At 44.3% G+C, this 27,526-nt stretch overlaps 1 protein-coding gene across 1 annotated transcript in view; it reads right to left on the bottom strand.

Moving 5' to 3' along the window:
* The window catches only part of nup85 (nucleoporin 85), a 32,961-nt gene extending 15,447 nt beyond the window's left edge, over positions 1-17,514 (bottom strand). The window contains exons 1-10 of the mRNA XM_078207681.1: positions 17,160-17,514; positions 16,200-16,290; positions 13,991-14,150; positions 12,311-12,387; positions 9,396-9,439; positions 7,947-8,016; positions 6,706-6,827; positions 5,650-5,784; positions 2,312-2,434; positions 268-399 (exon numbers count right to left, since the gene is read on the bottom strand). Coding sequence (XP_078063807.1) covers positions 268-399; positions 2,312-2,434; positions 5,650-5,784; positions 6,706-6,827; positions 7,947-8,016; positions 9,396-9,439; positions 12,311-12,387; positions 13,991-14,150; positions 16,200-16,290; positions 17,160-17,198 — 993 coding nt within the window. The 5' untranslated portion in view covers positions 17,199-17,514. The remainder of the gene's footprint in view (positions 1-267; positions 400-2,311; positions 2,435-5,649; positions 5,785-6,705; positions 6,828-7,946; positions 8,017-9,395; positions 9,440-12,310; positions 12,388-13,990; positions 14,151-16,199; positions 16,291-17,159) is intronic.
* Positions 17,515-27,526: the final 10,012 nt, after the last annotated feature.

Consider the following 27,526-nt stretch of genomic DNA (forward strand, 5'->3'; position numbering starts at 1 on the left):
ATATTTCCTTTTAATTTTATAGACTTTAATACAATCTGTCCAAATTGAAGTCAAGGTTAAATGTTGATGCCTAACCCATGCTGCCCACTGATTACAGTATCCACCTGCACCTTTATTTTTACATTGGGTATCGGATTCAGGGATGATGTGGATTCGGATTCAGAGAGTGAGAGTCTGAATGGATTCTTCCACTTAATCAAATTAAAAACCACACTGTATTTTGGTGGATAAGCTGGGCAGTGACAAGTTCTCTGAAACATTTCTTACCTCAGCATGTTGATAAACATCAGCAGGTTTTATAGTTGGGTTGGTGTACAGTAGCTTGCTGACCAGGAGATGGTACCAGGTAGACAAGAGATCGCTTTTTTCCTTCAATGCATCCTCTTTACCTGCTAAGATCTAAGAAGGGAACAGAAATGGAGTGGGCTCCTTACAACAGTCATGTCACGTTCAACAAAGAAAGCAGTAAGTGTGTGACAACTGGCCATGTTAACTGACAATCCACAGCAATCCAGGGCAAAGTAGCATGGGGAACATCAGTTGGGGCTCACACTGCTAACTGCCATATCAGCAGGCAGCACAAGTGAAAAGACACCAAACTCAATGTCTTGACCATTCTTGAAACACCCTTTCACCTGCTCCAACCAATTTAACAATCTCTGATTGCAAGATATTAACACTTATGGTAATAACTACCAGGACCACCTTATAGTGAAATACAAGGTAAGGACTTCTTCACAGCACGATCACATCTGGAATGGTCTCCAAGTGGGGCAATTGAAGCAAAAACTTTTTCATAATTCAAGAGGTTTTTATAATAAGGAAAGTCATAAAATTTCATGGACAAGCAAGATGGGCCCAACAACCCCCATCCCCCACATCCCCACCCCCCCGATCCCGCCACCCTCCCACCCTCCCATTGTTCTTTATGAACAATCAGAGGATTGCCTTGATTGGTAAATACAGAGCTAGATGTGGTGTCAAGACCACTGTTCAAGAAAAATCTCTGTTCCGGTCCTATTGAATCTATAAACAATTGCTTCGAGGGAGGAACAGGAGCAGGCCATTTTATTCAATCTTCAATCAGATCATGGTTGATATCTCTCTCATCTCTATGCACCAGTCTTTGACCCAAAAAGGTTATACTGTCTTTAAACCATTAGGTATTTGCACATCCAGGGGAAACATTAAATAAATTGGGCTTAGTTGTTTCTTCTCGAAAGAAAACAAGATCCAAGTAATGGTCCAAGTGAAATTTTAAGAAGAAATAGGAGCAGGACTAGACCATTCAGCCTTCTAGCCTGCTCTAAATTCAATAAAATCAAGGCTGATCTTCCATCTCTGTGACCCCTTCCCGTACATACCTCTTGATTCCCTTGGGACTTAAAAAGCTATTGATCTGTAACCTCTGTACACTCAATGACTGAGCATCCATGGTGTTCTGAAGCAATTAATTTCAATGGTTCACAACCCTTTGAGTGAAGAAATGTCTCTTTATTTCAGTGTAAACTGGTTCACTCTTTAATTGAGGCCGTGACCCGTGTTCCAGATTGCCCAACCGGAGGAAATATCCTTGCAGTATCTACTCCCATCAAGCCTTTTAATAATTTTATTGGTTTCAATGAGATTGTCTCTTAGTCTTCTGCACTTCAGGGAATACAGACCCAGTCTACTCAATCTCTCCTTATAGCACAATTCCCTCATCCCACTAATCAGTCCAAAGAACCTTTGTTGCACGCTCGCAAAGCAAAGTGTATCCTTTGTTACAATTATTATTATATTTTGGGACTGTAGCTTTAAATTGAAGGTAATTGGTGATGGTCAGGTGACCTGCTCTGCAGTCTGTTGGACAGTAGGCCTGGCGGGGTGGCGGGGAGGAGGAGCAAGGTGTTTATATTTGGAGATAATGTCAGCAGTCTGAGTTTACCAGAAAGGCACTGCTGGTATCCAGTTGCAAACAGTTTTGCTATAAACTGTGTATTTACGACTAGGATGAAAGGGAGTTGGGATCAAGGTAGCTAATTAGCATTTCTACATGGATACAAGGTTAACGTCTTTCATGTAGTCAAGAGGAAGAGAGCAGAAAAATGAAGTGAGGGACTTGATGAGAAGGTGCTGATTGTAATGGCTTTATCCTGCTCCAAAATGTTTGCCTGTTCTATTGGTCTGTGAGAGCTTCACAAATAGCACGCTGCTGGCTTCTTTATTATTGATATACCGAGAGCAAGAGTTTCAAAATTCTCAGGGAGAGTTCTAATTTGCAGGCCAGGATATGGTTGAATCAGAGCTCAGCAGTGGCCTTCTTTCTTACCTGACAGATTAGCAGTAGTTCACCACTGGATGCAAAAGTTCCCTCTTTCAGGCATCGTTCACATTCCTCCTGCCAGTGCCGCCATTTCAATTCGAACTCTGTTACGGACTGACTAATGCCACGCTAAGGTGAGAGAAAGCAGAAGGTCAAGAAAGCATGAAACAGTTCAATATTCACATAGGAGTAGTAACATTTCCACAGGAAATGTCTCTGCCCTAATAATTATTTAGATATTAGACAGCATCAGGACACAATATATTAGAACTTGAGCATTAGGTTTATGAGAATGGAAACGTTACTAGTTCCCGAGTGAGCAAAGGCAACAGCTTATGTAGAACTAAACTGAATGCCCAGTCAGTGGTGGGGGAGCTGATCCTACCTTGGATGGTAGTATTACAATCGGCATGAGTTGTGAGGAGCCAAAACATCAGCCCTCTCCGGATAAGTGATCAATGCAGCCAGAGGGACAGGTTCAGTCTTGGCTGGGATGCTCTCTATGGTTAAATAACCTAGTTAGGCTCACAAAGCTGAACAGCCGCTCAAATGATGCAGTGGGCATCAGCATCTGGCATCAGCCTTTAGCTTCAACAAAACTAACCAAGGCCTCACTTCACAGAATACACTCACCTCCTTTACCAATGAAGATTTCCAAACTGTGATAGAAAGGAAGCAATTGCCCAATTTCCCAACCTTTTCACAAGTCTGGTCACAAGACCTGGGGTGGAAGGAAGACAGTGAGGGGTCTCCAAAGCTTTTCTTGTTGTGAGCTATGCAGTTGTGTCTCAAAGCCACATTTGAAGTCCCTGATACTAAGACTGGAGGATTCTGTTTACGGATACGTATTCAAGAGGTGGCTGGATATAGCACTTGGGGCGAATGGGATCAAAGGATATGGGGAAAAAGCAGGATTAGGCTATTGATTTGGATGACCAGCCATGATCATAATGAATGGTGGAGCAGGCTCCAAGGGCCAAATGGCCTCCTCCTATCTTCTATGTTTCTATAATTTAGTATGAAGGAGACATAATTAGCTCTTTCCAAAATTAATATCAGTCAACAAAGTTCTGACAAGGCAAAGCACTCATTCTGAAATATAAGCCCAACTGAAACCAGATTGCCTATGGTTCAGGGGCAGGATTAGATGTGGACCCAGGGCGGACACCCATGTTGCAGACAACACATGAGAACTGCTTGTCATCACAGAAAACCAACTCACCCACTCATTGCCCTCATTTCCCTCCACTCAACACTCTCTCCCTCTTGATGACACAACCTAGATCAGCAAGTGAGGAAATGGGGAGGCTGGTTTGGGCATTGTCCTTTCAAATCTTGGGCAGAAATTGAAAGCCAGTCCAGGTTGAAGGTTTCCTCCAACTGTTGCAGTCACCTTTGTCTGTAAAGTGAGTTTGGCCAGTCTCTTATTCTATACACAAAACTGCATCAACCCAGGTTCACAGCAAAAGAGGCAAGTGTATAATCTTTCAGATTACCCAGCCTTAATTGAGGAACAGCAATTGCTGCTGATCTGATTTTCCACTGAGTTTTTAAATTGTCGACCGCCATGCGCAATTGGATGTGGCAGGACCACAGAGCTTCGATCTGATCCATTGGTTGTGGGATTGTTTAACTTGGTCTATCGTTTGCTACTTATGCAGTTCGGCATGCAAGTAGTCCTGTGTTGTATTTTCACCAGATTGACACCTTTTTAGGGATGTCTGGGGCTGTTCCAGGTATACATACCCTCCTGCACTCTTCACTGAACCAGGGTTGATCCACTGATTTGATGGTAATGGTTGAGTGGGGCATTTGCCAGGCCATTCGCTTACTTTTTCTTTGAGGGTATCCTCAATGTGAAGCAAGGACAGCATCTCCAGAAGGACTATGCAGTGGTCACCCCTACCAATATTGTAATGGACAGATGTACCTGTGACAGGCAGACTGGTGAGATGAGGTCAAGTATGTTTTTCCCTCACCATCTGCCACAGTCCTTTAAGTCTCGAGCAGCCCAGTCACTCTTGTTGATGGACATTGAAGACCCCACCCAGAGTACATTCCGCACCCTTTCTACCCTCTGTTTTCTCCAAGTGGTGTTCAACAGGGAGGAGTAATAATCTGTCAGATTGGGGGCGGGAGAGGGTGGGGGGGAACTACGTGGTAATCAGCAAGAGGTTCAACCTGACGCCATGATAATTCATGGGGTCCAGAGTCAATGTTGAGCATTCCCAGAGCAACTCCCTCCTGACTGTATACTCTGCTGGTGAGACAGGACATGCCCAGGGGTGGTGATAGTGGTGTCATTATCTGTAACACATGATTCCAAAAGGATGACAATGTCAGGCTGTTGCTTGACTAATCTGTAGGACAGCTCTCCCAATTTTGAGTTACTTGTTACTGTTTCTGTGCCTAAGTTGGAGCCATGTGGTTCATCCAGTTTCATTCCTTCTCGACTTTCTAGATTGTGATACAACTGAATGGCTTTCCATTTCAGAGTCAACCATCTTGCTGTTGATCTGGAGACATGTGTAGGCCAGACTAGATAAGGACAGCAGATTTTTTTCTCTAAAAGGATATTAGGGAATCAGGTGGATTTTTGCGACAATTGTCAATGGGTTCATGGTCGTTATTAGACTTTAAAATCCAGGTTTATTTCTGAATTCAAGTTCTATAATCAGCCTGATAGGATTTGAACCCAGGCCCCAGAGCATAATGCAGAGTCTCTGGATTACTTGTCTGGTGACAATACCAGTGGGGCAGCACGGTGGCACAGTGGTTAGCACTGCTGCCTCACAGCGCCAGGAACTCAGGTTCAATTCCCGGCTTGGGTCACTGTCTGTGTGGAGTTTGCACATTCTCCCCATGTCTGCGTAGGTTTCCTGCGGGTGCTCCAGTTTCTTCCCACAGTCCAAAGATATGCAGGTTAGGTGGACTGGCCATGCTAAATTGTCCCTTAGTGCCAGGGGGACTAGCTAGGGTAAATGCATGGGATTATGGGGATAGGGCCTGGGTGGGATTGTGGTCGGTGCAGTCTCGATGGGCCAAATGGCCTCCTTCTGCACTGTAGGAATCTATGATTCTATGACTGCCTCCCCTAAGGGAGGATTAAGGGTCCCACATAAATAATAGCTGCGTAAAAGTAAATATCAGTCAAAAGCTAGAAATTGAAGAAATATATTTCAGCAAGCAGTCACCAGCTGAGGGGAGAGAGAAAACTGGTAAAAATAATGTGGCCATTCAGGACAATGCATAAAAGGACGCTTGGAATTCTACCCGAAAGTGAGTCAGCTTCTTCAGAGAATGACGGGAAGGAGTGAGCAAAGAAATCTAACTTGGAAACATACAATAAAAATAGGCATCTTCCTCATCAGTTCATCCATACACCTGTACATGGAGCTTTTTGCAGGTTCAGTTGCAGCCTTCTTAGCCAGCATCTGTCGAGCGTCGTCCAACCGGCCTTGAAGAACGTAGCCAGTAACCTAGAAAATTACAAGCAAGGATGTCACAAGAATCAGACCTGAACGTCTCCAACTCAGAAATACTCCAACTCCAAGAGACTAGGTCCTTCACATCAGCCCTTAGTCCCCTCCCTGGGTAGCTGAACCACTGCTCCACTCTACAGCCAGACCAAAGCCATCTCCCCAGAAACCTGAACATACAGCTCTAACTCAGGAGGGCTTCCTCGTAATCACCAGACTGTAAATATTTCACGTTATGTGAGGTCAGGTATTTGTAATTCTCTGCAGGTATCTAGCCAAAGCACTGTCCAACCATTGTCATAGACTAAGATCAGGATGCGCACCATTCCAAATGGCCACTCTCCATATGTAAACTAGAGAGTCCCAGCAGGTTATCCAACTATGGGGGCCATCACAAGGAAACAGTCACAATTTCACACCGCTCTCAACACAGGGCACCAGATGGTAATCAGGAACAGGAGGCCTGAGCTATTCATTCTTCTCACTATGTCGTGCTCCAATTGAGAAGATTGACAAAAAAATATAGCCATTCAGGACTGGGCATAAAATGGACCCTTGGAATTCTACCCAAAAGTGAGTCAGCTTCTTCAGAGCATGATGAGAGGGGAGGGAGCAAAGAAAACCAACTTAGCAACATACAGAGAAAACGGACATTTTCCTCATCGGGTCATCCATACACCTGTACATGGAACTTTATGCAGGTTCAGGCTCAGCCTTCTGAGCCAGCATCTGTTCAGCCTCCTCCAACCGGCCTTGCAACAAATAACCTAGACCAGACCTGGCCAGTGTGACTCAGTAACACAGACAGCACTTTAGGACTGGAAATTCATTCTTTGCAACCACAACCCCAGCCACTATCTCCTCCAGTGAGACAGAACTGTGGTTAGCCAGTGCTCCTGGCAGTAGTAGATCATCACTCACCACGTTCCAGTAGTACAGGTGTTCCACGGGATTATCAGAAACCATGACCTGATCATTCATAGCATCCACCTGGCAAATGTGCACTTTGATCCAGTCCAGAAGATGTGGCAGAAGGAAACCAGCTGCAATCAGACATTACTACCTTAGTAGTTCCATAAATCATGGTTGTAGCAGCTAGTTAAAACAATTCAGAGGAACAACCCATTGTTGCAGCCAATCCTAGGCTTAGGTTCCTGCTGGGATACAGACCCCACAGGCTCCAGCAGGTTCCTGCTCCTGCTGGGAGACAGATCCTACAGGCTCATGCAGAGCTCCAGTGGCATATTTCAAACTCAAGCCCAACAATGGCAGTATTGGGCTATTCAACTAAAGGGCATCACAACCACCTTAAGCCTGGTCAATATCCACACTCCATTCTTACAGAAATCAAAAGCAGGAGCTCTGATGGAATCTTCTCCTCTCTTCCCCAATAGAACCACTCCTGTTGTCTCACCTAACCCTTTGAATATGGTGAAGTAAAGTTTATTTATTAGTCACAAGTAGGCTTACATTCACACTGCAATGAAGTTACTGTGAAAATCCCCGAGTCACCACAATCCGGCGCCTGTTCGGGTACACTGAGGGAGAACTTAGCATGGCCAATTCACCTAACCGGCACATCTTTGGACTGGGAGGAAACTGGAGCACCCAGAGGAAACCCACGCAGACATGGGGAGAATGTGCAAACTCCACACAAACAGTGACCCAAGCCGAGAATCGAACTCGGGTCCCTGGCACTGTGAGGCAGTAGTGCTAACCACTGTGCCACCATGCCAGGGACATTACTGGAGAGGCCAGCCTAGCGAGCCCTGGCCCACATGACCCTTGGTGATCCCTCCACTCCAGACACCCCGCAATTTGTTTACTGGTTGCGGTATTGGAGCAGCAGCCCATTAGGTTGTGATTTCAACCCCCCCGCTGGACAAGTTGTGAAATTGAATTCAGTAAAATTGCTGGTGTGTGGGGACCGGCAACTGAAAATCACCAACAAGGTACAGGCTTGTTGTAAAAACCCAAAAGGGGCTCCTCAGGTTAAAGCCCCAGAGCCACTTCACTTCTACATTGTCATTGAGTGGCCTGAGAATGGCTAACCAATGAATCCTTACCAGTGTCAGTGTCACCCATATCCCAAAACCAGAGATAAAGTTGAATCAAACCAGGTCGAGCATTGCAGGGTCACACAGACAGCTTCTCAGTCTCACCTTGTGCTGCCTCAATGAACAGGATTTCACAGAGATCCCAGATCAGTTCCATCGCAGAGAGAATTGAAACCTGCCATTAAAAGTGGAAACTCTGCTGTTACTCTCAATCAGCACACCATACTTGACTACAAAATTTGAAACTACTTTAAGAATACATAGGGCCTGGTCCTGCAGTGTGTCAAACATCCAGGAGCTGAACTCAAATGCAGTCAAGACCAAAGAGATGCAAGTCTCCTTCATCCCCTAGATGAAGGGTCCCCGTGCGAGATGAGTTTGAGAAGATTCAGTCAAGAAAACAGATTTCCATGGTATAAACTAACCCTGACCTGCTCCTGCCCTGTGTGTTTACAATGGGGACAGTGTAGAGGGAGCTTTATTCTGTATCTCACTCTATGCTATACCTGCCCTGGGAGGATTTGGTTTGAATTACAATGTTTTAGTCACCACATAATTTTTTTTCAGTTTTGAGACAGATATACACTCTTACTAACTTGTATTTTCTGTGTCATTCTTGGTTTTTTTTTATTCATTTGTGGGACATGGGCGTCGCTGGCTGGCCAGCATTTATTGCCCATCCCTAGTTGCCCGAGAGTCAACCACATTGCTGTGGCTCTGGAGTCACATGTGGGCCAGACCAGGTAAGGACGGCAGATTTCCTTCTCTAAAGGACATTAGTGAACAAGATGGGATTTTCCAACAATCGACAATGGTTTCATGATCATCAGTAGATTCTTAATTCAATTTTTTTATTGAATTCAAATTCCACCAGCTGTCACGGTGGGATTTGAATCCGGGTCCCCAGAACATTAGCTGAGTTTCTGGATTAATAGTCTAGCGATAATACCACAAGGCCACCGCCTCCCCATCTGCATCTGGACTGACCCCAGAATGAGCCTTCCCCCGAAGGGCAACGTAAATTGGCACGGTCAGAGTTTTTTAGAAATACACATCACTCTCAAAGATTTAGACTCAAAATTTGCCGAGTTGATCGTGTTCTCAGCTGTTGGTCGATCCTGAATCTGGATGTGAAAGCCCAGGTTAGGACAATTAGCTCATTGTTCCAGCTCCCATGGGTGAGAGCTGAAGATGCTATTTACAATAACTGTGACTCGGGGTCTGCACTCACAGAGCCTGGACCCTAGTGAGGGGTCAGCATCTTTAGAAAAGGAGAAGAAAATTCAAGGTAAATTGGTGAAAATTTCTAAAAGCAGCCATATCCTCTCTGTCTATTCTAGTGGTACAGCATCTTAGAGCTTGAATGCTCCCACAGCACTTAAAAGGAATGACAGCGTCAATGCTGCTCAGATTGTGAAAATAACCTATTTGCAACCCTAGCGCAACAAAAAAAATCTATCTGCAATAAATGTGTATTCTTGGGAATCCCTTCCTCTCAGCCCAATCTGTGACCCAGCCAAACATTAATTAAACAGCGCTCGAGCATTCTCGTACCTGATCTTCATATTGTGATGACAAGGCTGGATCCACAGGGAAAACTGAGAATAAACAAAAATGTTACTGCAGATACTGCTCACTAAAACCATCAGACATACAAACTTAGGCACAGAACAAAGTGCAGAGAAGGACAGTGAGACCGACCAAGTCAAAAGGCATGATCTTCGATGAAAGTGGTTTTCTGAAGTATATGATCGGATACAGGGGAATCATAGAATCCCTACAGTGCAGAAGGAAGCATTTCAGCTTATCGAGTCTGCACCGACAACAATCCCACCCCGGCCCTATCCCCGTAACCCCAAGTACTAACCCTGCTAACCCCCCCGACACAAAGGGTCAATCTAGCAAATCCATCTAACCCATACATCTTTGGACTGTAGGAGGAAACCGGAACACCCAGAGAAAACGTACCCAGACACAGGGAGAATGTGCAAACTTCACATAGACAGTGACCAGAGGCCAGAATTGAATCCGGGTCCTTGGCATTGTGAGGCAGCAGTGCTAACCACTGTGTCACCCTAAGTCGACTGCATTCTCAGAAACTGCTTGATATATTGTCTAAAACAAGATAACAAAAATTCTACATGAATCGGTAAGCAGAGAACACAGATTTAAGAGGATAGACAAAACAAACAGGGAAGATAAAGAAAAATGTTTGTTACACAGCAAGTTGTGATCTGGAGATCAGGTTTTGAAAGGGTGGTGGAAAAAGATTAAATAATAACTCTCAAAAGGAAATATGATAAATCCTTAAAAGGATTGAATTGCAGGGTGATTGGTAAAGAGTGGGGAAGTGGAATGAATTCGATAGCACTTTCAAAGAGCTGGCACAGGCACAATGGGCTAAATGGCCTCCATCTGTGCTGCATTGCTTCAGCTGCCTGGGTTCTATGCTCTGTAATTTGCTCCCTAAACCTCTCCATCTCTCTCACCTCCTTTAATATGTTCCCGAAAATCGACCTCTTTGACTGACCTTTCAGTCATCAATCATGATATATCTCCTTCTATGATTCCTTTTCAATATTTAATTGCTATGGCTCTAGTTTAGCACTTTGGCATGTTGGCTACGGTAAAGGCACTATATAAATACAAAGTTGTAGTTGTATGATTCTAAGAGGAAATGTGGCAGCATGCTTAGAAAGTTGACAATCGACAAGAAACAAAGAATTAGGCTGAATGAGTGAAGCTCAGCTTGGATCAACCTAGTCATTTTCAATCCCAGTGCAACAAAATGACAACTGGACTTTTGTTGAATTGCAGAGGGTCTTTGTTGTCAAACATTTGTTGCCGTCGTTTGAAGTAGGCTCAGCTGGCACAGCTTACCCAGTGTTAGATCTCCTAGTCAATGGTGGTCCTTTGAGAGAGATGCTGCCAAGGTAAGGAAAATACTCAAGACATTCCAGGGGACCTTTTTTAAACATATTAGAGGATCATCAATGCAAAATTCTCACCAAGAGTGTGAGGAGAGGAATTAGAAGGAAGTTATTTTCACAGAGGGTTTCTGATGTATTGAATATTTGTTGAGGCAGAGGCCAACCCTACCATTAAGGGAAAAAAGTGAATAAATATTTAAAGCTTATAGCATAATGAGCCAAATAGTCTCCTTCTGTATTGGACACTGTGATCCTCTTGAATTAGCTTTGGTCAAAGCAGCTATAAAGCCTCAAAAATTGTCTAGAAAAAATTAGATTTAGGAAGGATATAAAACATTACATGGTATTGAGTAAACCTTGAATAGTAATTCATCCAAGAAGGACATCAATTTAAATTTGCAAAAAATTAAATTTAAAACAGCTATTAGGAAGATCCTCTTAACCCAGTGGGATACATGTGAAATATAACTGTCAGAGTAGATGTGGCTTGTTTAAGAACATAGATGTTAAGAATGGGAGGATTTGGGTATTGGAGACATGGATTTCAATGGGCTTAATGGGCTTCTCTAATCATTGTCTTTCACAAAGTACGTACACACAGCGACTCAACAGCAAATAGAAGCAGGATTCACACCTGCCTAACTAATGATTGTGATGACAAACTTATCCCCCAGCACCACACCCCCAATCACCACAGCAACCCTCCCCCACCTGCTCCCACTACCACTTCCCATTAGTTAACTCAGCACAAATTAGGGATTTCCATCTGAAGTGTGGGTCTCCTTATCTAAAGAAAGATGCAAGTGTGTTAGAAACAGTTCAGAGAAGGTTTACTAGACTAACACCAAGAATGGGTGGGTTGTCTTCTGAGGAAAGTTTGGATAGGTTAGGTTTATATCCACGAGAGTTTAGAAGAGTCAGAGGGGACTTGATCGAAACATTTATGGTCCTGAGGGGTATTGACAAGGTGGATGTGGAGAGAATGTTTCATCTTCTGGGAGAATCTAGAATTAGTGGTCATTGCTTAAAAATTTGGGGTTGCTCATTTAGCACTGAGATGAGAATTTATTTTTCTCTCAGAAGGTTGCAGATCTCTGGAACTCTTCCTCGAAAGGCAGTGGAAGCAGAGTCTTTGAATATTTTTAAGGCAGAGCTAGATATATTCTTGATTAACATGGGGGTGAAAGGTTATTGAAGGTAGGCAAAAGGTTACAATCAGATCACCCATGATCTTATTGAATGGCAGAGCAGGCTCAAGAGGCTGTGTGGTCTACTCCTGCTGGATAAGCTTGTTCCTATCCAAACATCCCACTGCTCAGTCATGTGAGGACTCTGTTATGGGGTAAGAGCAGATAACTGATAAAATGGTGCCTTCCACGAGGCTTCCTTAAGAAAGAATTTCTTTTTTTATCAATTTAAAAAGTACAATGCACAGAAGACAAAAGTGACATTGCTTCCTGAAATCCCCAAGACTGTGGAGAGCTGGTATTTAATGAATTTATCTGCAGTAAAATCTTCACATTGCAACTTGCAGCTTACCAGATGTTGCAGCTTTGTGTAGTTCTTCCAGGTAAGCTCTTATCACTGAACGATAGTTCCTGCTAATAGAGACTAACCTGCAACAAAAAAAATCTATTAAACTTTATTTATTAGTGTCACAAGTGGCTTACATTAACACTCCAATGAAGTTACAGTGAAAGTCCACCAATCGCCACACACCGGCGCCTGTTCGGATACACAGAGGGAAAATTAAGCATGGCCAATGCACCTAACCAGCAGGTCTTTTGGACCTTGGGAAGAAACCAGAACACCCGGAGGAAACCCACACAAACATGAGGAGAAAGTGCAGCCTTCGCACAGACAGTGACCAAGGGTCATTGGCACTGTGAGGCAACAGTGCTAACCACTGTGCCACCATGCTACCCACAGCACACGGACTGCAGCGATTCAAAAAGGCAGCTCACCACCACCTTCTCAAGGACAACTAGGGATGGGCAATAAATGCGGGCCAGCCAGCAAAGCCCATGTCCCACAAATGAATAATTTTAAAAAGTAACTCCTGGTGTCGGACCAAAGATCTGTCCAACTGAAGCATAACTTCCACCCATTGGTGTGAGGTCACCACATTTCCCCATAATCCTGCTCACTTAATCTATGTCCCTTTGTATCTCCCTTTACTCATCTGTACTACTTACTGAATCACCAAACTTTGCCATCTGCAAACCTCCACATACTACTCTCTATTTTTTATTGATATACATGGTGCAAAGCTGAGGCCCCTGTGCAGGTCCCTGGGAAACATCAAGCTATGACCCGCCAATAAAGAGGTCCTACCTTTTATCTCAACTCTGTCTCCCAACTCACAACCAATTTCCAACTCCTATCTGTGCACTTTCATTTTTGCTCATAATCTCATGCTGGACTTTATCATTGGAAAGTCTATCTAGACAACTTCCACAAGCATTCATCATTAATAACCTCCTCAAAAGATTTAATTAAATCGATGAAACATGACCTACCATTCACAAATCCACACTCAGTCCTTCTGATCAGCTCAAATTTTGTCTAAATGCTCAGTCATTGAATCCAGTAATAACTAACTTCCCCACAACTCATGTTGGACTGATAAGTGTAATTTTGCATAATAAAAACAGAATAGGTCAGAAATTATGAGTGCTTTCAGTATATTCTGTTTTAACTTCAGATTTCCAGTATCTTCCTTATGTTTGCAATTTTCCAATTGTTTTAATTCCTTATGCTAGCTGCAGGACAAAAGTCACCATCCTGTCTGTAAACCCTGATGGTGTTTCTTTCACACCTCTTTTGCAGTTATTTCAGATGTTTTATGATGGTTTTCCATTAGATGGCCTGTCAAGGTAGCTATTAGAGGGCAACAATGGACCTTGGTATCCTCTCAGTAACTTCATTGCAGTGTTAATGTAAGACATCAATAAAATAAACTTAAAAACACAACTAACCGTCACAGTACAGTCGCCACACTTCTTAATAATCTGCTAAACATGAATTGTTCTGAGATGCATCCAAGAAGCTTGATAAAGTGCAGTATAAATGCAAGTGTGCCCTATACCTACTACTCCACATTGTATTAAAGGGGGCAAAGCTTTCTCCACTTCATTCATTTAAATTTGCTGCAAAGAGTGAACTATTTGAACAGACTATGCCTCAGAGGAAAAAATATAGAAACCGGTTTCTACTCACTCCCTTTTCTGGCTAGTGCAATCCTGCTCAGATTTCTGAAGTGTCATGAAGATGCCGTGTGACTCGTTGAAAAGTTTACAGAGAATTGGCGAGTAAACATCCTTATCACTGCGGACAACTTGAATGATGGGCATCTTTGAGGAACTGTCAGGGGCACTTTCTGGGGTTTGAACACAAAGAGCGAAATTGTAACTGTACAGTCTGCACAAAGCATACCAGACACAGCAATGGTTATCAACTACAACTGAGTAGTCAGAACAATTAGAAATGGCCCTCACAAGTGGCCAGCAGCTGAAACCACAACCTGCGGCAGAACTAAATCACTAATCTGAAAGATCCAAAATTCAATCCCTAATCTGGGCCGGAATTATCTGGCCGTTCATACCCCTCTACAAGCGGGGATGGAAAATTTGGCGCTTATCAAAACTCCATTCACTGTTGTGGGATCAGAAAATCTCACCAGCATGAATAGCCGGAAAATTTTGCCCCGATCTTTCAGCTGATCCAATCCAGGGAGCAATTAGCTTCCAAAATGTTTACAGCACTGAAATGGGCCATTCAGCCCATCCTGTTTGTCACAGCTTAACTAGAACAATTCAATACTAATCCCCACACTCTCACACACATCCCATTGCCCTTTATCAATCCAAACTACTTTCACTCTCCCCACTCTCTCCCATATCTTCCTCTATTTAAAGTATTTAAACAATTTTCCCAGCTGTATCTATCTCTGCTCGTCCCTTCAGCAAAGTATTCCACTCTCGAATGACCTTCAAGTCCTGTGATGCTCTCTTGTAAATAACTTTTAAAATAAAGGGAATTATGGCCAATAACTACAAAACTCAGGTCGGGACTTGTACCCAGGTTGGGACTGGCGGAGTAGATATGTGCGTGCTGCTGAAAACAAATGCTGGGGAGCTACCCCAGAAACGCCAAATAAGATTTGCATGGCAAATGCCTGGGAAGTTCAAACCTCCATTGGGCAATTGCCCTGCAATGGGAACCATAGGAAACTCAGATTTAAATTGCAAATTTTGGATGGTTCTGACTATCTTAGAGCAATGGTTACCCAGAAAAGGTTAGAAGAATTGAAGCCACTTCTAACTCCTGGGTGAGTATAGTACTGATCTCTTCTCTCCACCCCCCCACCGGAATCCTAACCTACAAGAACCCCAATTATCCCTATCCACACTCTGACTGCTCTCCCCAAACCCCAGTTAACACCTGACTGTTTCTCTACACTCTGTTCACTATACAGGATCTGACAGACCTGGGACCTTCCTGTATTTTGATTTCCATTCTTGATCATTGAGATTCTTATTTCAAATAAAGGGAACAATATAAAAATGATAGCTGGAAATGGAATTGAAGTAAATTGTGCCAGGACAGATGAAGGGGATCATGTACGACAGGGGACAAACATTTGGCCCATTCTGGCTCTTTGGTACAGCCATTCAATTAGCTGGGGAGCACAATGGCAAGCACTGCTGGGATCCGGGTTCAATTCTGACCTTGGGTGACTATCTGTGTAGAGTTTGCACATTCTCCCTGTGTCTGCGTGGGTTTCCTCCCAGAGTCCAAAGATGTGCAGGTTAGGTGGATTGGCTATGCTATATTGCCCCTTAGTGTCCCAAGATGCGTATGTTAGATGGATTAGCCATGGTAAGTTTGTGGGGGTTACAGGGATAGGACAGGGGAAGAGGGGCTGGGTAAGATGCTTTATCAGAGAGTTGGTGCAGACTCGATGGACCGAAAGGTCTCTGCTGAACTGTAGGGTTTCTATGAAACAAGTTTCATTTCTCTGATATTTCCTCATGGCCCTCCAATTTATTTTTCCTTCAAATGTATTTTCAATTCTCTCTTGAAAACTTATGACTGAATCCTTTCAGCCTATTTGTTCCATATCACAACAACTGGCTACATAAATATTTTGCCTCATGTTGCTTCTGGTTCTTTTTCCAATCACTTTAAATCCATATCCTCTGGTAATTCAATCTCCTACAACTGGAAATAATTACTCATTATTTATTCGATCACTTGTGTGAGAGCGTGTGCAAAGTATCCCCATTTTAACTTTAGAAACCAATTCCAAGAATTGTCAGGTTAAAACAATTGGGACAAAACACTATCATATTCAGCACAGGAAGAGAGCAATTTCTCATTATTATATATAACTTAGAATGTTTATTTATAATCAAAGTCATAATACTTGTCCGGTCATGCTGTGTTGGAAAGAGCAACATTTGCGTAGGGCCCCATTCAAATCCAATGGACCCGCCAATATTCACAGCTGGAATATTCTGGAAACAACAAAAATGACAAACAGTTGAAGAAGAAATATTTTCATTTACCTCTAAAAGAAGTCACGCATTAACAGGGTCAATGTTTTTCAAATTAGATGGTTACTCCTGCCAGCTGATGTAAAAGAACCCAGGGCATGACTGGGGAGATCATCAATGGAACTCTGCCCAATATCCTGACCAATATTTGTTCAACCAGCACCAGCAAGAACAAATCATCTGGTCATTGTCATATTATTGTGGTCTTTGCTGTGTACTAATGGGCTGTTAAGGAAAAGTTTATTTATTCGTGTCACAAGTAGGCTTACATTAACACTGCAATGAAGTTATTGTGAAAATCCCCACTCCGGCACCTGTTCGGGTACACTGAGGGAGAATTTTGCATAGCCAATGCCCCTAACCAGCACGTCTTTCATACTGTCAGAGCAAACCAGAACACCCGAGGAAACCCACGCAGACATGGGGAGAACATGCAGATTCCGTATAGATGGTGAGTAAAGTCAGGAATTGAACCCAGGTCGCTGGTGCTGAGGCAGCTAACTACAGTGCCAACATAGAGACTTGCATTTCTATAGCATCTTTCCCGTCCTTAGGACGTCCCAATTTGGTTTGCAGCCGCTAACGTATGTTTGAATTGTAGATCCTGCCGTAACCATTGGAATAGAATCAGAGAACAATGACACCAAAGAGGGAGGCCACTCGGCTCGTCATGTCCATGTTGGCCCTCTACAGAAGCAACTCAGCTGGTCCCATAGTGATTGCGGGCGACACAGAATTACACCAGCTCGCGCTCTCTCACCATTACCGGAGGCTCATAGTCAACGTGGGGGGGGACACACAAAATTAGACTAGCTCTCTCTCTCTCTCACCATTATGGGAGGCTCACTGTCAGCGTACGGATCCTCCATTCTGCTCGCTGCCTGCGCCACCTGCTCATCAAGGACCCCGTCGCTAGGGTGCCCTCACTGCTGCCTGCCTGTTCAGCAGTTTGTCGCCGCCGCAGATCCTGGCCCGATGCTCTCGGGACGTTCTGACCCAATCTCAACGTTTTCAAACGGCGACAGTGAAGGAAAGTCCACGACTAGAGGCGGGAAATTCTGGCATTTACTTGTCTGCCATGCACTGGAGGGTTGAAAACGGGCGGGGGCAGAATTTAAATGAGAGCCTTTCAGCCAATATGCCAATCCTACCAATACCATCCCTGCCAAGAGACCCAGTCACAGTGACTCACAGTGACACTGCTTCTTCTTAGGCAGTCCACTGGGGTCAAGGATGACTGGCTTCCATATTAAAAATGAGTTCTCCGGTTGGCTACTGAGGAGGCCAATGCGTGACCCACAGTCTCTGTCACATGTGGGGCAGATGGTGGGTGGGATGCTTGTGTTGCCACACACTCCATTTGCTGTTGACGCTTGATTTCAGCTTGTCCTCGGTGATAAAGCTTGAGGTGTTCAGCTGCTTCCTGGAGAGAATGTCTGGGGTGCGTGGAGTCCTTTGGGAAAAAGATACGAAAGTCTGAGGTCACGTACCAACCGACTCAAGAACAGCTTCTTCCCGGCTCCTGTCAGACTTTTGAATGGACTTACCTTGCATTAAATTGATCTTTCTCTACACCCTAGCTATGAGTGTAACATTCTGCGCTCTCTCGTTTACTTCTCTACGGACAATATGTTTTGTCTGTATAGCGTGCAAGAAACAAAACTTTTCACTGTATGTTAATACATGTGACAATAATAAATCAAATCAATCCTTGATTATGCTGGCTGCTTTTCCAAGGTAGCGGGAAGTGTAGATGTAGTCAATGGATGGGGGGCTGATTGCGTGATGGACTGGGCCATGTTCACAACCCTTTGTATTTTCTTGTGGTCTTGGTCAGAATCGGAGCCATACAAAGTGTGATACATCCGGAAAGGATGCTTTATATGTTACATCTGTAAAAATTGGTGAGGATTGTAGCAGACATGCCAAATTTCCTTAGCCTCCTGAGAAAGTAGAGGTGTTGGTGGTCTTTCTTAACTATTTCTTACGATAGTGACTGCTTCCAGTGCAAGTTTATATCTAATTAATGAAGGAGATCAATGTCTTGTGGGGCATCCCTACCTCTGGGTCAGAATCTGTGTTCCGGTTCCTAGGTCTTGCTAGGACTTGTTAGTCATGGATAGTGTTCATGATGTGGTTGAACGTGTTGATAATCGGCCTAAGAATCCTCCCATTAATCCCCAAAAGGAAAACAAACTGCATGAAGACACAAAAAAAGTAAAGAGACCAGAACTGTACATAACACTCTAGGTGTGGTCTCACCAATGTTCTGTACAGCTTTGTTCTCTGTAAAAGAGGGTTCAGAATAACCTGGGGCTAAAAGATTAATGAATCAGAGTGGATTAATTTAGAGAGAAGTCATAAAATGCCTGGAATATATCTTACAAAGGTACCTGTTTGCATAGAGATACATAACCACTGTTTCGAATGTAGACATGTATTTCTGAATATTCTGCATTTAAATAATATACCTTGGTTAATGGCACAATGCTCTAAGGCATGATGGGATGTAATCAAGTAAAAAGAACCACATTCTTTGGAACAATACAGCTACTGAATGCAGCTCTTATCAATGTGGACTCCAGATAGTCTTAGCAATCCCAGACAGTTAATGAATAGGGCATACAGTTTCCTGATAAGCAGTGGCTAGGAGACTGAGAAAAGCTTTCTAAATCCACAAACTCACGTAGTCCCATGCTGTCAGAGAGTAAAATGTTACTGGCCATGGTAAATAATCCATGCTAATAATGATTGGCTCACATCCTGCTGGGGCAGAGAGAGCGGGCAAGTGACTTTTGAAAATTGTATAATTGTAATATTGAAAGTAATGTACTTTTAGAGTAGTATTGGATTGCCATCAAGACTGCTCTCCCTCGCTGCGTTGAACCAGGCCTGGGAAATAAGGGAACGTCTTTAACCAGAATACTGTCTCTGTGAGTCTTTGTATTAGCTGAGCCATGGTGAAGAAGGGAAATCCCTCACACGAAGGCTAGCTTAATGCTTCGTCTCTGAAGAAAGGCTCCAACATACTCCAATCCTCTTGCAATGATTCCATTTGCCTTCCTAATTACTGGTTATACCTGCCTGCCATCTTTTTTGTGACTCACAATGAGGACACTCAGATCTCTTTGCACCCCAGACGTTTGCAGTCTCTCTCCTGTTAAATAATATTCTGCTTTTTTGTTCTTCCTGCCAATATAGACAAGTTCACATGTGTTTTCTAAGTGACAGTTTATCCTGTGTCTCAGATTTCAATCTAATAATTTGCCCACCACTGAAGTCAGACTGACCAGTTTATAATTATTTTGCCTATCCCTTACACCCTTTTTAAACAATGGTACAACATTTGTAGACCTCCAATCCTCACCTGTACCTTGTGAGGATTGGAAAAATATCCTCAGAGCATCTGTTGTTTTCTCCCTGGCTTCCTTTAACAGCCTGGCCCCATTGATTTATCCAACTTCAAGGATATTGGTCCCTCCAGTATTTCCTCTCTCATCATGCTTATTGTATCTTAATATTTCACACTCCTCCTCATTAACTAAAATATCTGCATCATCTCTTTCCTCTGTGAAGACAGAGACAAAGTACTCATGAAGAACCCTATCTGGATCTTCTGCATCCACACCTAAGTTGTCTTGTACGTCCCTGATAGATCCTTCCCCTCCTTGGTTATCCTTTTGCTCTTAATGTACTGATGCACCACCTGTGGGATTTCCCCAAGTATTATTGTTGTATTGTTTTTGCACTCAAAAATGCGCCTATAAATTTTCTCTTCTCTCTCTCTCTCATCATTTGGAGGGTCTATAATACACTTCTAGTCGTGTGGCTATCCCTTTATTATTTATGAGCTCAACCCATATGGCCTCATTTGATGATTCATTTAATATATCATCTCTCCTCAGAGCTGTAATAGATCTTTTAACTAATACTGATACACCCCCACCTTGTTAGACCCTTCTCTATCCAGTCTGAACACCCTATATCAAGGGATGTTGATCTGCCAATCTTGCTACTCTTTAAGCCAGCTTTTCGTTATAGCAATGATATCATGCTGCCATGTGTCTAGCTGTACCATCAACTCATCAACTTTATCTGCAATACTCCTTGCCTATAAATAGCACTGTCAAATTTGTGTGAAGTAGAGGCACTCACTAATTTTCTGTCTCTTACTCCCCGTTCTGAATTTGTCCTACCTGAAACTGCCCACACCTTCCCATTCCCCCTGCTAATCTAGATGAAACCCTCCCCAACAACACTAGCAAATCTTCCACCATGGACATTTGCCCCAGTCATGTTCAGGTGCAGACCATCCAGCTTGTACAGATCCCATATTCCCCCCAGAACTGTCCCCAATGCCGCAAAAATCTTAAGTCCTTCTGCACCATCTCTCCAGCCACAAATGAAACTGATGTATTCTACTATTTCTATTCTAACCAGCACGTGGCCTTGGGAGCAAACCGGAGATTATTATCTTTGAGATCCTGCTTGCTAATCTCTTTCCTAACCCTCTAAACTCAGCCTGCAGGACCCCATCTCTTTTTCTATCTATATCATTGGTACCAATGTGGATCATGATCTATGGCTATGCACCCTCACCCTCAATAATGCTCTGTGGCTACTCAGTGATATCCATGACCACAGAAGTGACTTCTGTTTACCTAACTACTTAATTCCCTCCCAGTATTACTCCCCTGTCTGTTCTCCTCCCTTCCTTCAAAACAAAGCCACTCATGATTCTCACTGCTCTCTCCAGAGGAACCCTCTCTCCATTGGTACTCAGAACTGGAAAGTCCTCAGGGGACTGCTGCACTACTTGGCTTGTTTTGTCTGTCTGACACCCACCCAGTCCCTCTCTGACTGCATCTTCTTAAACTGCAGGGTGACCATCTATTGACACGTGCTATCCATGTAGTTCTCACCCTCGCGAATGCACCTCAGTGACACCAGCTGCTCCTCATGTATCAAGATACGGCATTCGGGTTTTTGCATTTGGTGGCACTTTCTGCATATGTAGTTGTCCAAGATACGGGTATGTCCTGGAGTCCCCACATGATACAGGATGTACACTCAATGGGTCTGAGCAGCCCTGCCATGCCTCATTATTTATTTACTGCACGGAATTGGAAGTTAAGTAAATACAATAAAATGTTAATTAACTCATGCTCTGTCCTCATGTCGGTTTCTTTTTGAAGCCCCAGCTCTACCTGAGCTCTTGCTCTATCTTCATGGCAGTTTATTTTTCCAGTATAAGTTTTATTCAAGATTTCTCTGACACATTTGCAAACTTTTTGTTAGTACTGACTGATCTATGAGAAGACAGTATATAATGAGTATTTGATTTGATTTATTATTATCAAAGAACAATACAGCACAGGAACAGGCCCTTCAGCCCTCCAAGCCCGTGCCGCTCCCTGGTCCAAACTAGACCATTCTTTTGTATCCATCCATTCCCACTCCGTTCATGTGGCTATCTAGATAAGTCTTAAACGTTCCCAGTGTGTCCGCCTCCACCACTTGCCCGGCAGCGCATTCCAGGCCCCCACCATCCTCTGTGTAAAATATGTCCTTCTGATATTCGTGTTAAACCTCCCCCCACCTCACCTTGAACCTATGACCCCTCGTGAACGTCACCGCCAACCTGGGAAAAAGCTTCCCACCGTTCACCCTATCTATGCCTTTCATAATTTTATACACCTCTATTAGGTCACCCCTCATCCTCCGTCTTTCCAGTGAGAACAACCCCAGTTTACCCAATCTCTCCTCATAACTAAGCCCTTCCATACCAGGCATCATCCTGGTAAACCTCCTCTGCACTTTCTCTAAAGCCTCCACGTCCTTCTGGTAGTGTGGCGACCAGAACTGGGCGCAGTATTCCAAATGCAGCCGAACCAACGTTCTATACAACTGCAACATCAGACCTCAACTTTCATACTCTATGCCCTGTCCTATAAAGGCAAGCATGCCATATGCCTTATTCACTACCTTCTCCACCTGTGACGTCACCTTCAAGGATCTGTGGACTTGCACACTCAGGTCCCTCTGCATATCTACACCCTTTATGGTTCTGCCATTTATCGTATAGCTCCCCCCTACGTTAGTTCTACCAAAATGCATCACTTCGCATTTATCTGGATTAAACTCCATCTGCCATTTCTTTGCCCAAATTTCCAGCCTATCTATATCTTTCTGTAGCCTCTGACAATGTTCCTCGCTATCTGCAAGTCCAACCATTTTTGTGTCATCCGCAAACTTACTGATCACCCCAGTTACACCTTTTCCAGATCGTTTATATAAATCACAAATAGCAGAGGTCCCAATACAGAGCCCTGTGGAACACCACTAGTCACAGGCATCCAGCCGGAAAAAGACCCTTCCACTACCACCCTATCACATATTATACAGTGAATAGTATTGTTTCTTGCATGCTATACAAAGCATACCGTTCATAGAGAAGGAAAGGAGAGTGTGCAGAATGTAATGTTACAGTCATAGCTAGGGTGTAGAGAAAGATCAAGTGAGTGTGAGGTAGGTCCATTCAAAAGTCTGATAGCAGCAGGGAAGAAGCTGTTCTTGAGTCGGTTGATACGTGACTTCAGACTTTTGTATCTTTGTCTCGACGGAAGAAGGTGGAAGAGAGTATGTCTGGGGTGCATGGGGTCCTTAATTATGCTGGCTGCTTTTCCAAGGCAGTGGAAAGTGTCGACAGAGTCAATGGATGGGAGGCTGGTTTGCGTGATAGATTAGGCCACATTCACGACCTTTTGTAGTTTCTAGTGGTCTTGGACAAAGTAGGAGCCATACCAAGCTGTGATACAACCAGAAAGAATGCTTTCTATGGTGCATCTGTAAAAGTTGATGAGAGTCGTAGCTGACATGCTAAATTTTCTTAGTCTTTTGAGAAAGTAGAGGCATTGGTGGGCTTTCTAAACGATAGTGTTGGCATGGGGGGACCAGGACAGTTGTTGGTGATCTGGACACCTAAAAAACTTGAACCTGCGACCATTTCTACTTCGTCCCCATTGATGGAGAAAGGGGCATGTTCTCCACTACGCTTCCTGAAGTTGACGACAATCTCTTTTGTTTTGTTGCCATTGAGGGAAAGATTATTGTCATTGCACCAGTTCACCAGATTCTCTATCTCATTCCTGTACTCTGTCTCATCATTGTTTGAGATCCGACCCACTACGTTGGTGTCATCAGCAAATGTGAAAATCGTGTTGGACGGGAATTTGGCCACACATTCATAGGTGTATAAGGACTATAGTAGGGGGCTGAGCCTTGTGGGGCACTGGTGTTAAGGATGATTGTGGAGGGGGTGTTGCCTATCCTTACTGATTGTCGTCTGTGAGTTAGGAAGTTCAGGATCCAGTCACAGAGGGAGAAGCCGAAGCCCAGGCCACAGAGTTTGGAGATGAGTTTCGTAGGAATAATAGTGTTGAAGGCTGAGCTGTAGTCTATGAATAAGAGTCTCACGTAGGTGTCTTTGTTATCTAGGTGTTCCAGGGTTGAGTGCAGGGCCAGGGAAATGGCGTCTGCTGAGGACCTGTTGCGGCGGTAGGCAAACTAGAACATAGAACAGTACAGCACAGAACAGGCCCTTCGGCCCACGATGTTGTGCCGAGCTTTATCTGAAACCAAGATCAAGCTATCCCACTCCCTATCATCCTGGTGTGCTCCATGTGCCTATCCAATAACCGCTTAAATGTTTCTAAAGTGTCTGACTCCACTATCACTGCAGGCAGTCCATTCCACACCCCAACCACTCTCTGCGTAAAGAACCTACCTCTGATATCCGTCCTGTATCTCCCACCACGAACCCTATAGTTATGCCCCCTTGTAATAGCTCCATCCACCCGAGGAAATAGTCTTTGAACGTTCACTCTATCTATCCCCTTCATCATTTTATACACCTCTATTAAGTCTCCCCTCAGCCTCCTCCGCTCCAGAGAGAACAGCCCTAGCTCCCTCAACCTTTCCTCATATGACCTACCCTCCAAACCAGGCAGCATCCTGGTAAATCTCCTCTGCACTCTTTCCAGCGCTTCCACATCCTTCTTATAGTGAGGTGACCAGAACTGCACACAATATTCCAAATGTGGTCTCACCAAGGTCCTGTACAGTTGCAGCATAACCCCATGGCTCTTAAACTCCAACCCCCTGTTAATAAAAGCTAACACACTATAGGCCTGTAGTGAATCCAGGCAATCCGGGAGGTTGGAATTGATTCATGCCATGAGTAACCTTTCGAAGCACTTCATAATGACTGTTAAGATTGTGACATTGCTATGAAATACTTTCTTGTCTCCCAGGGCCTTCACAAATGCAGCAAATGTCACAGGACATCAATAAGGACATTACTCAGGGGACTTTATTCTTTCTAAGGAGCACATCATCACAGGATGAACGGCCATGCACCTATGCAGGTACTCAATTCAGTGGCTCCACAGTTAGTTGTATTCATACTTCACAAGCAGACACTGATGGCAGGAACAGCTGTGCAGAGTCCAGGTCATGGATATCAAATCATAGCCAAGCTCCGGTTGGCTGGACACAGATGCTGAACCACAGGGGCTATTGTTGAGAAGGACAATGCTAAAAGCGCATCAGTAGCTTAGCCAGATACTGACAAATGTACCATATACATTCTCCATAATAGTTGATAGGTTGGATGAGTAAAATTGTATGGTTAAAGGGATAGAGTGGGAATGGGATATTATTTATTCTTTCACAGTAGGTGACTAGCCAGACCAGCATTTATTGCCCATCCCTAACTGCCCTTGAGAAGGTCATGAACTGCTGCAGTTTGTGTAGTGTAGGTACACTAACTGTACTAGTGGAAAGGAGTTCCAGCATTTTAACACAGAGACAGTGAAGGAACTGCAATATAGTTCCAAGTCAGGATGGTATGTGGCTTGGAGGTGAGCTTGCCTTCTCGATGGTAGAGGTTGAGGGGTTAGTAGGTGCTGACCAAGGAGATTTGGTGAGTTGCTGTGCATCTTGTAGATTGTACACACTGCTGCCATAGTGCATTGGTGGTGGAGGGAGTGAAAGTTTACAGTGGTGGCTGGGGTGCTGGCCAAGCAAGCTACTTTGTCCTGGATGGTGTGAAGCTCCTTGAGCATTGTTGGAGCTGCACTCATTCAGGCAGAGTGGAGAGTATACCATCATACTCCAGACTTGTCTTGACAATAATAAAGCTTTAGCGATCAGGTGAGTTATTCGTCACAGAATTCCCAGCCTCTGGGGGCTCTTACAGAAAAAATATTTATATGGCTAGTCCAACTCACTTTCTACTCAATGGTTAACCCCCCCCCCCCCCTCCGAGTGTTGATCGTGGGGCATTCAGTGATGATAATGCTAATAAATGTCTAGGGGCAATGGCTATATTCTCTCTTGTTGGAGACGGTCATTGCCTGACACTTAAGTGGCAAGTAACATTCATACCACATATCAGCCAAAGCCTGAATGTTGTCCAGATCTTGCTGCATATGGGCATGGACTACTTCAATATCTGAGGATTGCAAATGGTGAATCATCAGCAAACATCCCCACTTCCGACATGATGAAACAGCTGAAGATGGTTGGGCCTAGGACACTCCTGCAATGATCGCCTGGGCCTGAAATGATTGGCCTTCAATAACCACAACCATCTTCCTTTGTGATACATATGACTCCAACCAGTTGAAATTTGCCCGATTCCTGTTGACTTCAATTTTCCTAGGGCTCTTTGATGCTACACTGCTGCCTTGAAGTCAAGGGACCTTACTATCACTTCACCTCTGGAGTTTAGCTCTTTTGCACATGTTTGGACAAAGGCTATAATGAGGTAAGGAGCTGAATGGCCCTAGTGGAGCGCAAACTGTCAGTGAGCAGGGTATAGGCAAAGGTAGTGCAAGTTGATAGCACTGTTGACAAATCACTTCACTGATGATCTAGAGTATACTGAAGTAATTGGTTGGGTTGTCCTGCTTTTTGCCGAGAGACAACATTGGGCAATGTTCCACATTGTCGCGTAGATGCCAGTGTTGTGGCTGTACTGGAATACATTGGCGAGGGATGCAAATAGTGCTGGAACACAAGTCTTCAGCTTGACAGGGCTGCGCGTGCTGTTGTCATATCTGGTCCTAAGGTTGATGCTGATGGTCTATCCAGTTTTATTCCTTTCAGATGTTCCTGTAGCAATTTGGTAAGATTGACTGGATTGCTAGGCCATTTCAGAGAGCATTTAAGAGTCAACTACATTGCTGGGGCCTGGACTTGAATCTAGTCCTGATCAGGCAAGAACAACAGATGTAATTCTGTAAAGAGCATTATCAGTGAACTACACAGATTTTGACATCAAACAACAATAGTTTCATTATCACCAATACTGAGACTAGTTTTTAATTTGAGATTTATTAATTAATTGAATTAATGTTCCATCAGCTGTTATGGTGGGATATGAATCTCTGCCTCGAGCATTAACTTGGTAGAGCAACATTATCACCATTGATCAGCTCTCCTTCCTACTTCCCCACTATCCCGTCCACCTTTCTCCTCAGTACTTTCCCCTCCCCCCGTGACACAACTTCTCCAACCACCGGTGAGAACTCCTCTCCATCCACGGCCCTCTCACCCTCGCTGAGGACCCCCAGCTGCCACAAACTCCACTACAGCCCAACCCACCTCCCAAAAACCCCACACACAACACTCACCATCCTCCCCACGACGCTCCCAAACGAACAGCAGAAAACCCCACACACAATAACCCCCTCTCCACCACCTCCTCCCTCACAACACACACTCTCCACCACCTCCTCCCTCACAACACACACTCCCACCCCGACCCCTCACAACACTCCCCACCCCGACCCCTCACAACACTCCCCACCCCGACCCCTCACAACACTCCCCACCCCGACCCCTCACAACACTCCCCACCCCGACCCCTCACAACACGCCTTCCCCCACCACTCAACATCCCCCATCTCTCCCCGCTCCTTCTCATTTTCCCCCTCCACCTTGCAACTCCCACCTCCCCCATCGCCCCCTCATCTCACCCATCCCTATCTATCTCTCTCCTACCCATCTCATTTCCCAATGTCCTCCCCCTCACCCCCATATCTCATCCCCAACCCCCATCTACCTCACCCGTCCCCCATCTACCTCACCCGTCCCCCATCTACCTCATCCCCTCCCCCGCCCCCGTCTACCT

This window comes from Mustelus asterias, unplaced genomic scaffold (genome assembly GCF_964213995.1).
Source record: "Mustelus asterias unplaced genomic scaffold, sMusAst1.hap1.1 HAP1_SCAFFOLD_2593, whole genome shotgun sequence".
In the NCBI taxonomy this organism is placed as follows: domain Eukaryota; kingdom Metazoa; phylum Chordata; class Chondrichthyes; order Carcharhiniformes; family Triakidae; genus Mustelus; species Mustelus asterias.